The 13,166-nt window shown below is 41.3% G+C and overlaps 1 protein-coding gene across 2 annotated transcripts in view; it reads right to left on the reverse strand.

The window, feature by feature from the left end:
- VPS50 (VPS50 subunit of EARP/GARPII complex) overlaps positions 1–13,166 on the reverse strand; it is a 125,422-nt gene that overhangs the window by 92,165 nt on the left and 20,091 nt on the right. For both annotated transcript variants that reach the window (XM_054991497.1, XM_054991496.1), the window contains exons 4-9: positions 12,913–12,984; positions 11,301–11,354; positions 7,529–7,599; positions 4,773–4,890; positions 4,644–4,679; positions 3,436–3,518 (exon numbers count right to left, since the gene is read on the reverse strand). In XM_054991497.1, coding sequence (XP_054847472.1) covers positions 3,436–3,518; positions 4,644–4,679; positions 4,773–4,890; positions 7,529–7,599; positions 11,301–11,354; positions 12,913–12,984 — 434 coding nt within the window. The remainder of the gene's footprint in view (positions 1–3,435; positions 3,519–4,643; positions 4,680–4,772; positions 4,891–7,528; positions 7,600–11,300; positions 11,355–12,912; positions 12,985–13,166) is intronic.

Consider the following 13,166-nt stretch of genomic DNA (forward strand, 5'->3'; position numbering starts at 1 on the left):
TCATGTAACACCTATCCTCCGTCAGCTGCACTGGTTACTGGTTGAGTACCGGGTCCGGTTCAAGGTTTTGGTGTTGACCTATAAAGCCCTATGCGGACTGGGCCCAGCATACCTTCGGGACCACCTCTCCCCATATGTTCCCCGGAGGTCGCTTCGATCAGCCACTAAGAACTTGCTGATGGTCCCTGGCCCCAGGGAGGTCCGCCTGGCCTCTACCAGAGCCAGGGCCTTCTCAGTTCTGGCTCCGACCTGGTGGAACTCTCTGTCTGAGGAAACTAAGGCCCGGCAGGATTTGTTATCTTTCCGCCGGGCCTGCAAGACGGAGATGTTCCACCGGGCATTTGGTGGGGGCTAGGCTGTCGTCTCGCTGGCCATACCACTGAAGACCTTCCACCACCCATGCAGGACAATGCTGCATTTTAATATTTAATATTCCACACCCGCCAATTTTAATGTTTTTTTATACGATGTTTTAATGTTTTTACTGTTTTTAATTTGTTGTCAAACTGCCCTGAGCCCGTCTGACAGAGAGGGCGGTCTAAAATGTAATTAATTAAATAAATAAATAAATAATTGTTTTAAACAAATACATAATGCTTTTTCACTTGAAGGACAGGCCTACAATTACTTTAACGATATGCAACTTTTTTTAGGGTTGCCCAGTCTCCCAAGCAACAGCATTATGTCACTGGCGATGTGGTGTTGTCACTTCCTGTGTACCCAGAAGTGGTATCAGTGCATTGCCAGAGGACAATGTGGTACAAGGGCAAAAATACCACAACATCCCCAGCAAAATACTAACATCATTTCTGGGTGCAGGGGGAGCAAACATTAATGTGTTGGGATACTGCTGACATTACCCCATTTCGTGCCATTTTTTCCCGTTGCTGGCCAGCTGAGTGGTGGTTGGAAGCACTCGCTGGTAGCGGGGAAATGGTAATCCTAAACTTTTTATAGCCATGCTTTGTCTTCCCCGTCAAAGAGGCAGATACTCAAAACAAGCTACAGTTTCTGAAGAAATACATACTACATTTATATCTTACCTTTAGTTTTCCAACAGAAAAATTAAAAGTGGCCAATAATAACACACAATACACAGGTAGATAGAAACCTCCCTTCTTCAGCAGGGCTGCCTGAGAAAGGAAAGTCAAGATGGACACTTGGCCAGGCAGACCAGTGAAGGAAATCTCACTATCTCCCCTTCTGTTTTAGTTAGGTACATCCAAATGATTTTCTTCAGTACAATGGGCTTGTACTTTTGATATTGCTCCATTTTTATCCCATATTAATCTAAAGCACAATTTAAATAAACAGAGCATGTGTTCACTATGTGAAAGGCATAAACATCAATATTCATATCACAATCAATCAATAACATGTGGATTTATGAATCTGAATGCCAGCAGGGCTTATGGAAAAAACATTCTTCTGTTCATCTATATTTATCCCCATTGTGATTGCCTGCTGAGCCAGCTGTTTAAAATTACAGAAATTACATTTGTAAAGTGTCAAGAGAATCTGCTAAGAATCTTGATTGAGAAATATGCAAAATCACACAAAACTTTTTCCTTTCATTCTTATATTATCATTAAGATTAACATTTGCCACTGCCTTTATGCCAAGGCTTATGAAGGCACAAAACGCACTCTGTGCTTTTTTTTTCCTTATCAGATGTTTCCGTGTTAATATTATTTGTCACAAAAATTGCCCAAGACAGAGATTACTTCATGAATTTTGGACTTCATTTCTTCTTCAAACACACAAGCTGCATCACTAACAAGTCCCTATGTGTGAAATGAATGAGCCCCAAATCCTTGGGCTGTGTATTCCCTTCTTTCTCCCCTTACACGTAACCATAGTTTAGGAAATATCGTAACCAAATCATGTAACCAAAGTTAGTTTAGGAAATATTTGTTCTAACTACTATTTCTGTGACATCTGAATACCCAAACAAACTAGGAATTGCCACAAACTGGGATTAAGCTTGTGGTTTATTCAAGTTCCTGAGTAAAAAAATCAGCAAGTTTCTGAGTAAAAAATGAACCCCAAACAAAGCCTAAATCTTCAGTCTCAACAGATCCAGAATGGCTGAATGAGACATCCTTGTTCAGAGGCAGTATACCTCTCTAAGCCAACTGCTTGTGAGCAGCAACAGCGGGAAGCTATGTCCCTTTCGCAATAGCTGTTTGTCCACTATGGGAAACAAATAGAGGAGCATTGGTTCATAGGTTCACTCTTGACTCTGTGAGCAAAGAAAGATAGGAATCAGTTCGTGAGCTCAAGGATTTCAAGCTCATTCATATAATCTTTGGCTTTGGGGCTGAATGTTGCCAAATTCTGCCACTCCCAACGTCTTATCATTTTCCCCCCACTCACTTTTGCCTCTTTTCTAGAGGAGCTCCTTCCTCAATCCAGCTATATCTCATTCCAAGATCATGCCATTCCCTTCTCATTGGTAGGGGAAGTGAAAGAATGCACTTAGTCCGTAACTTTCCTAGTGAGAGGTTTTTTTTAAATTTTCTCACAACAATGAGGATTAGTGCTGAATAGTTTAAGTGATGCACCTAAAGCTAAAGTTCTTAGGAATGAAATAGCATTTAGATATCTACTATGACCCAAAGACTCAGGTTGAGTCAGGGGATCTTACTACCTCATTAAACCCTGTGAAGTAGGTCACTATTATGCCCACTGTATGATTATATTGTACAGGGACTGAAAAATGGCAAATGACTTGAGCAACTTGCTCTAGCAGATAAGGCCAAGGTGGCTAGAATTGTGCACTAAAGGTAATACATTCTGCAAGAGGGACACATTTTCAATAACTGGCTTGATTACAGTTAGAAAAGATTATACTGTGTAAATAATGTGTTTCCCCTTCTACACACTATTTCTTCTTCCCCTCTTCCTGGCAGCCTCCACACATGGAACATTCTCAGTAAAAGAAAAAAAAATACAGTCTCCACGTGGGCAAAGATCCATGGTTGCAATCAGATCTCTGTGGATATTTCCAGAATAGGCTAATTATTTTGCTTTACTAAGTATTTTGCATGGCACTGTGAACAAAGATGAACCTTAAACAGCTACCCAAACGAATGTATCAAGCTGAACTGCACACTTAAGCCTTCAGTACAAAAGAACATTAATGTTAAAAAGGGAAGCTCTATCCAGTGTAACTATTAAGCCACTTAAAAGCATGCGGCATTTGCATTATTAACAGCCACTACAAGCATTCAGAAATTTCATAAAGTAAATTGTACTTTACAAGCCTTTAAGAAAACGATATACCTGTCTTTCTAACTAGAAAATTAATTTACAGCAATGATGTTGCAGCAAATTCAAATTAGCTAGTGATTCCCTAAAGTATTGCATGTTCTTTCTCAATCCATGCTCTAATGGAAGAATGGAAGGGGCACTGGAGAACATCTGTCATCTCACCTTATGCAACTGTAGTGTTTGAAAGTGCTAGCTGCTTTCTGGCATTCCAGGCACAATTGTATAGCTCCTGGATAATCCTCCTCCTGAGGAAAATAAAAATATACATATTAAGAAACAGACACAGAATGTGCTTTTTCAGCCATACTGCTAGCATTGTGTGAACAGGGGAAGCTCATCTGCACGAAACTGCTTTTCTGGTGAGCTGAGCTGTTTTTGCTAACTTAAAAATGTATGTTCTAGCTAGAAATCCTGCTATAATTGGCTTATCAGGGCATCATCTTGAAAGGCATAGAAACCTTTAAAGGCATACAGAAGGAAAAGGTCTGCCAGGTGTGGGTTTTCCTTTTAGCACATTCCTGTCATTAACCGATGAAGTTATCTTCTCTAGGCAGCTGTGAGCAGGTAGGGGGAGGTACATCCACATTTTCTCTCCCCCTCCCCCATCTATGACTGGATCAACCAGCATTTTCTTTAACATTAAAAACGGCAGCTGGGGTGGGCGGGGGGGGGGAGTTGCAATTTGGATCAAGGCTGCAGCACTGGAAAAGGGGATTCAACCCTCTCTCTGTTTCTGCACCACTTTCCTGGCAGATCACACACATACGCCCTCTACAGGCTGCTACTGGCCCCAGCAGAAAAGATAACATTGTACCTGACCTTTTCTGACTACCAAGGATAACAGCAGCTCAGAGGAGAGTACATAGAAAGGTCTATTCACAGGGCAGTCGTCACAATCTAAAATTAACACACCAGATTTAACGCTTAAAAAACTACTCTGGCTTCCCTTACAAAACAAGGTCTCCCCAGTTCTCTGCATGCTTTCTGAATCAGGATTGCGCCAACTTCAAAGAACCTCGTGAGATTAATTCAAATTAATCAATCATCTGAGAGAACTGAGCCCCGTTTTAAGTCAATCTAGACAAGCCATCTTAGTACAGCAAAAGAAACTGAAGATCAGCTGCAGTAAAGGTATCACCTGCTATTCACTGCCCCTCCTTCTGACCATGGTAGTGACAACTTTTCCTCAGGAAAGGCACAGTTGCTACAGGGAGTGTAACTGAATCACATAGCAACCAGGCCTTACCCTTCTCTTTAGAGAGGTACAGCCCACAATGGCACCTTGTCAGCCTCTAGTATGTTTAGAATGCATAAGAAGAAAATGTCAGTCTTCCACCCAACCATTAAATTCTGGGCTGAAGCATCCTTACCTCCAACATTTCACTTAAGCGTACATCAGTCTGTTGCTGAAATTTTAAAAAAAGAAGAAGAAATATATGTCACGGCAAATGGTACTAAAAATCAAGCTGCTTTGACAGTCAGACATATTCTGTACATACCAGGGTTTTTATTGTTCTCAAAGACTTGAGCAGCCCCATCAGCAACTGACGTTTTCGTTGGTTTGCAAGAAGGCCCAGGCTCGCTTGAGTAAAACCTTCCTTCGCAATATTCAGATGTCTGCAGAAGACAATTAAAAATAAATAAACTTAAGTAAGGCCTGCTATCATGGAAGTCAAAGTCTGAGTAACGGATTAGAAACCAGAGCTCTAAATCAAAGATCAGTCCCAATATAAAAATACCAAAAAAAAAAAAATGAATGATAGCTCCAAGCGTGAAGACAAATGAATCTTTTTATCTCATTCAAACAGGATTCCACAGAAACACAAGCTGCCCAGTCTGAAGTTGAATGTACACACAGGACTTCCTGCTTGCAAGGCCATTAATAGAAGAAGCTTGTAGAAGAGGTCCACAGGAAGAGCTCCTGCCTCACTACAGTTAATTTAACCCTAAGGCATGTCGGGGAGGGGGGGGACATTAAACACATGCATCCAAACCCACAGAGCCTAACACTTCTAAGAAACTGTAGGATCGGGGTGAATTTTCAATTGTCAAGAAAGCTAGCATGATGAGTGGATAAAATATGGGACTAAACAACAGGGTTCACATCAAATTTGGCTGGTTGACTTTGGACAGGTCAGCCTCTCTTTCCCCCAGCCCTTTTTCCTAGGGTGCAGAGAAATATTCCTTTATTAACAGTAGGCTCCTTCAACCTAAGATTTTGAGCTGACCAGTACAATATTATAAAATCACAAATCATACATCAGTATCAAATGAAGAACAACTAATAGAGGGAAATTATACCAGCAATATATAATTATTTGTTTATTTATCCCATTAATACATAACAGAGGAATGTCTCAAAGATAGTATAATAGATAAAAATTTGGCTCAAGATTGCGTAACTGCAGGGTTAACAACAGCAAACAAAAAAGATACTAGTTGAGGTTCAATAACAAGTAGGTCTTTACTCAAAATAGGAAAAATCCGAAGATCTTGAAATGAAGATCCATGTTCACAAAACAACAAAACGTGATCAAAGGTCTCAATCATGCCAGAGAAATGTGTGGTAAAATGTCCCCCACTTTGGGCTACAGCACATTATGGGGAGTCTGGAGGCTGCAACAACCCCACATTCATTCCAAGAAGTTTCTCTGTCCGTAAAAAGACAGGAAACGAGAGGAGGTGATTGCTCTCAAGCATCCCCCACCTGTTGATGTCTCTCATAACTAAGTATCCAGTACTTAAGATTTGATTATGTAAATGCTGCTAAGCCGGCAGAGAAGAATAAAAAGGTCATCTCACATCCTGGTAGGAATTAGGGGTGTGCAACCCGAAAAGATTTGGGTTTCCCGCTTCAGGTTTACCCAAAGCGGGAAAAAGATTCCGAAATCCCCAAAATCCGAAGCGGCATGTCACTTCGGTATGCTCCATAAAGATTCGGAGCATACTGAAGTGACAGGGAGGAGGCTGCCCCCACCCTTAAACACCCACCCCCACCCTTTAACCCCATCCACCCACCCCCACCCCACTTACCTTGTGCAGCCAGGGCCTTCCCTGCTGCTGCCGCCGGTGCAGCTGGCCAGCAGAGAGGGCCTTCCCTCCTGCCGCCGCCATGGCCATGATGGCTGGCCAGCAGACAGGGCCTTCCCTCCTGCCGCCGCCGCCACTGGCTGGCAGGAAAGGCCTTCCCTCCTGCCACCGCTGCGCTGGTGCAGCTGGCTGGCAGAGAGGGCTTTCCCTCCTGCCGCCGCCGTGGCTGGCCGGCAGGGAAGGCCTTCCCTCCTGCTACCACTGCGGCTGCCACAGCCAGCCGGCAGAGAGGACCAGCCTTCCCTTCTGCCGGTGCCAGGTAAGTGGGGGGGGGGGTGGGAAGGAAACGGTGGGAGGGAATGGTTAGGTTTAAAGGGCCCTGCCACTAGCGAAAGGGCCCTTTAAACCTAACCTCATGGGTCCCCCGAAGCTTTCCAAAACATTCTGAATGCTTCAGGAAGCTTTGCTTCAGGATTTCCGAATCGAGGCCAGCATGCTGGCCCCAATTCGGAAATTCCGAAGCTTTCCGGATCGGGTCTGATTTGGGTATTTTACCCGAATTGGATTCCCGAAGTGCACACCCCTAGTAGGAATATGACACCTAGACATGGGGATGCCAAATATTAGATTGTATCTCTTGGGAAGAACAGGAAGAGAAGAACTAACCCAAAGGAAGTGGGCAAACAGAGCAGTTAAATTCCCTTGATTCAATGGGAACAAAGTACATTTTGACTGATTCCATCTGGGGCTAACTTGCAGGAAGGAGCTCTCACACCCAAGTCCCATCTTGATGGCCTCCACTACCACATGGTGCTAACAATGCTTCTGAGTCAGTGGGGGCATTCTGTGACACAGAGTATCGTGAGGTTAAGATAACAGACCCATGTATGCCATCTTGAACTCACTGGAGAAAGGACAGAACATCAATTCATAAAAAGTGAAGTTTCACATCAATCTTTTTTCCTCTGAACCTGAAACGCGCAGCTCGGGAGCAGTTATTTATTTATTTATTTATTATATTCATTGCCTCATCTTTCAAGGACTCAAAAAAGATTACACAATGTAAATCAATATGAAGATATGTGATAAACAGTGACCTAGGACTAGGATTACAAAGATTTGCATAAGCATACCATATTCGGCATGAAACAGAACGCAAATGTAATAAGAAAAAATGGTATTACAAGAATAAATAAAAGCACTTAAGTAAAAACTGTCACTTTACCGTCTTCCGTTTGTGCAAATGACTGCAGCTAACTGCAGGCCAGTTTGTAATGATGTCACTCGTTCAAGTTCCTACAAAAACATAACAGCATCTAAATTTATTTACTTAGCCAAGAATACAAAATTACTGTGTTAAAAAGTAATGCTTTTATTAATTTACAAAAGTGCATTCTTTAAACCAACATGTTAACAAGTAAAAAGCAGGGTTCTTGACCCAGCCAAGGCATGACCAAGGTATAGTACAAGACCATGCATGGATCTGTCAACTTCCTCAGCATCTCATGAAGGAAGCGCTATCAGAGGTTAATTTCTGTAGCCAACATGAAAAAGATACTTCAACAGGAGGAAAAAATCTCCAAGGAAAACACAATTAGATAACGCTACCCCAATCTGGCTTACACATACAACCTCCAGTATTGTTAATGTAAGGATTACCACATTTTCCATATGTTCTTGTAAAGGACTTGTGTGTTTTATTTTTGGCATCAGAGAGAGATTTGATCAGTTGCTGGTCTTTGTATTTTCAACTGCATTATGTCCATTATTTTTCGTTCCTTCTTCCCAGAAAGTCACAGTTCCAATTAATATTAACCACATTCTGTGCCCATCAGAGTTACTACAGCATTCTATCCAGTAGGCAGACATCATATAATCATGCCCTAAAACATTTCTCACCATCACCACCACCCTTGTGAATGTTTTAACATCCAGCCTGTTAAATCAGCTTTGGAGAACTCAAAAGCTCGCACATTATGCTGTGTTATTTGAGACTGCTCTTACGAAAAGGCATTACATAGTATTTATTTTTGGTTTCCTCAAACAGCCATCTCCATCTTCCCAAATCCTATGGCAAACTATTTTGAAATTATAGAAAGTTTCAAAAGGAGTTTGTGATAAGGAATGGGAATCTACACTACAAAGTCAAAGATACAATTGAATGTGAGTACTGGGTATTTTTTGGATCATCAATGGAATGAGAGTTCTTCTTGGGTCCTGGCTTACCCAATCTTCTAAAGCAACTGTCACCAACATGGTGCTCATGGGCACCAGCTGGTTCAAGAATTTCCCAGTGCCTACTTCATTCTTCTTCAGACCATCTCCTTCTCAAAGCAAAGAGTCTACCCTGGTTTTTCTCCACATCAATGGTTGAGGAAGTGCTTCAGAAACATCAATTTGGAAACAGCTGCTTCCACCATAAGAGGACTCTTGGCTTGGAAGCTTCCAATATTTTGTGATTTGTCACCACGGTAGCCACTTTGTGATCAACCGTACCCTCCATAACAGCTATTTTGTAGTGATGTCCACTCAATATTCTCAGAATTCCAAAAGTGCCTACAAGCACTCGAACAAGGATGGAAACCCCTTTTCTAAAGCTTTTTTACAAACTGTTCAATCAACTACTACACAGTGCAGACACGGCGATCGTCATAATTTAAACTGCTGAATCCTACGAAATCAGATGATGAAACTTATTTGACTCTGAAAACTACCACTTACACATTTCTTCCACCAATAACTTTTTAAAGGATCAAGAATCTTTAAAAGATAAGAATAGTTGACTGACTTAGTATTTTATAGAACCTTAAATATTACAGTGGCTTGCTCCCACAGAGGATTCCCACAGATGAAAGGGATTTCCATCAGCAGAATGTGACTTTCTTACCTCCCTGCTTCTGCTGCAGCCCCAAAATGCTCCCAAGTGATGCTCCTGGGAGAGAGGCTGCCCCCCACCCCCGGGAACGTCATAAGTGGGAGACTGAGAGAGCTGCGGTGGGAAGGAGGAATCACTCTTCTTCTACCCACAGATATGCTCTGTAGGATCCAAGCTGTAATATTATATCATCCAATGAATTACATGCAACTATACAGCACATCCTTGACAAGATTTGCATGTTCACTAGCCCCTCAACTTCCAACTTAAATACAGAAATTAAAGATGCCAAGTCTAGAAAAACTGAGTTTTTACCAGGATGCCACCATCGTTCAGTGGTAGTAGATGACAATGTCAAAGTTTTATCTAGCTTATTCTTTTCATGCCAAAGGAACCCTACAAAACTTTCTAGTTCAGGATTGATACAACATATTTTTAATATGCTTGACACATTGCAACTCATATCAGGTAAAATACACATTTGACTTTCAGAAAGTGCTCTTATTGCCACAATAGGTTTTTAACAATCCCTTTGGAGCCATTAGGCTGTCATGCTCTGGTGTAAATCTATGCACGGTACTATTTTTAAAAACTGCTACACTACTGCTTTTACTAACATTAGATACCTACTTTGTGTGTTTTATGTGTGGGTAATAGCCCTCGCCTGAAATAAAAGCATTTAAAAGTCAATAGTGCAAACCCTGGAGCCTAAGTTCCACATTATGGTTTTGCAATTGACGGAAATAAAGATGTAGCTGAAAGAGAAAAGATAACCACATGCATGTTATTTTTATAGTAAATATGGTATTTATCTCACCAACTCCTGAGATGTACTGTAGTGCTTAGCATTCATTATCTCCAAGAGATACCAAAGACATTGACTCTACTAGCAAAATGCCCATTAGTAACAGGGGACTGGGTAGACATAGAAAGAGAGCTCTGTATATTAGGGTGACCCAACATCCCAAAGCATGACTCAACTTCTGCAGTTCTAGTTGTGTAGAAGAGAAAACTTTGGCAGGTATCGCTGATCACAAAAGGTAAAAAAAAGTTGCAGCTGCCTAAATTATTTTTCTATACTACTGCTAAAAGGTACAAAGGATCCAGCCCTCATTTGTAACTGGTCGCCTTACAGCATACAGGGTATGAGGAAAAAGAGGAATGAATGGATCTGCATTCATTATGGACAAAGACCCTTGGCGCCCATTTCTCAGTGGAAGCCAAGTCAGCCACCACCCAGGGCAAGATTCACAATGGTGCCCTCAGTGTAGCACTTTAAGCTCTTTCGGGTACGATAGCTATCGAATAGGGCACCTGGATGAACAGGAAGAAGGTATTCCAGGCTTTTTGAACCATATTTCTGCAGAATGCGTTCCTTACTTAGAAAAACTGACATGTTCGTTCCTAGAAACCAATTTCTAGATGTATTTTATGGATCACAAAGGAAACAAGATTTAATTGTTCTTTCAGAAGACAGAAAATGGGGATATTACTAGGATATAAAAAGAAAATGGTCTTCCCATCCTTCTGGTAGTATTTCATTCTTGGAATGTGTTGGAGCATGCAAACAGGTATACATGAACAGGCCTTACAGGCCCTTAAAAGAGAATAAAAGCAATGTGCCTTGGGGAAAGTATTTGATTCCCTTGTTTTTTCTTTCAGGTAACCCATCAATCCCAGGCTGGTGAGATTCATGAAAGCAACAGTATGTATTCAACATACTAACATCTCCGGCTAAGTCCTATCCTGCCATTGTCATCTTAGATATAGAAGTACTGCACCACAAGTAACTTTTTTCTACGTTCACGCATTTGTAGCCAACACTAGGCCGATGAAGAAAATTGGGGCTTATTAATTTGAAATATTTTTTGTAACTATGTACTGATGACAAAGGTCCAGGTGCACTGTTGTTAGGAACAAGCATAGCTTTCAGAATAAATGTGCCACAGACATTTGAGATTAAGACTACAGTTTTCAATTCACTAAAGCATGCACAACTGCAGTTAATGGAAGTTATTAACTGAACTGAAATAACATTTGCCATAAATCATTGTGTGAATCACACAATGCTTTTACTGTTTAACACACATACACACAACCATCACCCCGTTCATTACCTTACCTTGACATATGCAGGCTGTTTTTCAAGAATCAGGTCAGCTACCTTCTTAGATACCTGAAAAGAAAATATTACAGTCAGGAACACAAATCATGGGAAATGTGGAATTAGAGGAAACAAATTTGCCTCGGATACATTGAAGCGCATCAGATATTTTTAATAAACCACTAATCGCATCAGAAATTCTTAAACTATCAACAACACTAAACTCCTTGTATTAAAATATTTGCAAGTCTAAGTAATGAACAATGACCATATTTCACTATGCTGTAATGAACAATGACCATACTTCACTATGCTGTAAGAACAAGCAAAATTACAGGTTCCCTCTGAAAACCCGCAGCTGTATTGAAAATAACCTCCTACCTCTTTCTCAACTGAAGTGCACATTTGAATAAAAATTAAGGCTACTCAGGAGACAATGACGTTTAATATAGTAACCTTGTTATTATTGCATAATCATAAATGATTCACTGATAAAGAAGTTTTAAATAAATTCACTTTTTAAAAATAAAAAATAAATTTACACAATTACTTTTTGCATGCGACATGTAATTTATTATTTTTCCTTTAATGTGCAAAATATGCTTTCCTCTTCCCGCCCCTTGAGGTTCCAGCAAACGAAGCCGTTACATCTTGTGCTTTGCTAGCACTGATCACCATAAGCATCTTTGTGCTACCATATAATCATGCACAGTGCCAGAAAGGTTTCATTCCTGGTCTCGAGACATTCATTTTGGAAAATCAGCCCATGCCATGAAAAGAGTGCGTCCAGCTGGAAGGACCCTGCTACTCCCTCATCATGCCCTTGGCGCACGCACACACGCACACGCACACAGTAGAAATAAAAACACAGTTCAAGTTTTAGGTGGGTAGCCATGCTGATCTGCAGTCTGGAAAGCAAGATTCAAATACAATAGCACCTTAAAGGCCAAGAGATTTTCCAGAGTATAAGCTTTTGAGAGTCCAGCTCTCATTCTACTTCTGACCTAGGAGCAACATTCCCCAAACAGAAAAATTTAAAGGGGAGATTGTGCCTTTATATCCTGACACCCACCCACCCCCCGGCAACATCCCTCCCTCCTTCTGACTGGGACATAATGGTTCAGGGATCTCTATTCCTGCTCATATCTGATGAAGGGAGATTTGACTCTCAAAAGTATACCCTGGAAACTGTTGTTGGTCTTTAAGGTGCTACTGGATGTGAATCTTGCTCTTACACAATTCAAGGAATGGTTTAGTAAAACAGCTCAAATAACTCAAACAGAACCATCTCCCAAGTTACAGCCCAGCCAGCAAGACTAGCTAATCTGGTTTTGAAGGATCCATGGGTATGATTCTATTAGCATTACACTGTGGAAACAGCCTGGCAGTAACCGCCCATTCCATTTTCCTCCCTTGCTTCAGATTTTGTGTCCACTGCGCAACATAGGGGCAGCTGGAGCATTTGGAAGTGCATACAAAGGCAGAAGTGGAGCTCAGAAAAATGGAGGAGTGCGAGAACCACTTTTACATCGCAAGGCTGCTTTGAATATGCAGAACCACGTTCAAGTTATCTTTTTTGCTTTTGGCAGAAGAATTAATGATCTCATGGAGGGACAGCCATTCTACTTACAGCTGCTTGTTGTTGCTTTAATTTGTCTCTGTAGTCTTCCAGTTCTTGAAGACTCAGCACAGATGGCAGCTTCTGTATGTAAAGCACAAATAAAAATATTCACACATAAGCTACCTAATTGCTGAATTACTTGGGATGACACCTACCCAGAACCACCACATATCTTGGGAGCTGCTGTAGCACAGTGGTTAAGGGGTTAGGTTGCAAATCAGCATTCATCTGGTTCGAATCCCACTACTTCCACGAGCTCAGCA

The sequence above is a fragment of the Eublepharis macularius genome, chromosome 11 (genome assembly GCF_028583425.1).
Source record: "Eublepharis macularius isolate TG4126 chromosome 11, MPM_Emac_v1.0, whole genome shotgun sequence".
Taxonomy (NCBI): Eukaryota; Metazoa; Chordata; class Lepidosauria; order Squamata; family Eublepharidae; genus Eublepharis; species Eublepharis macularius.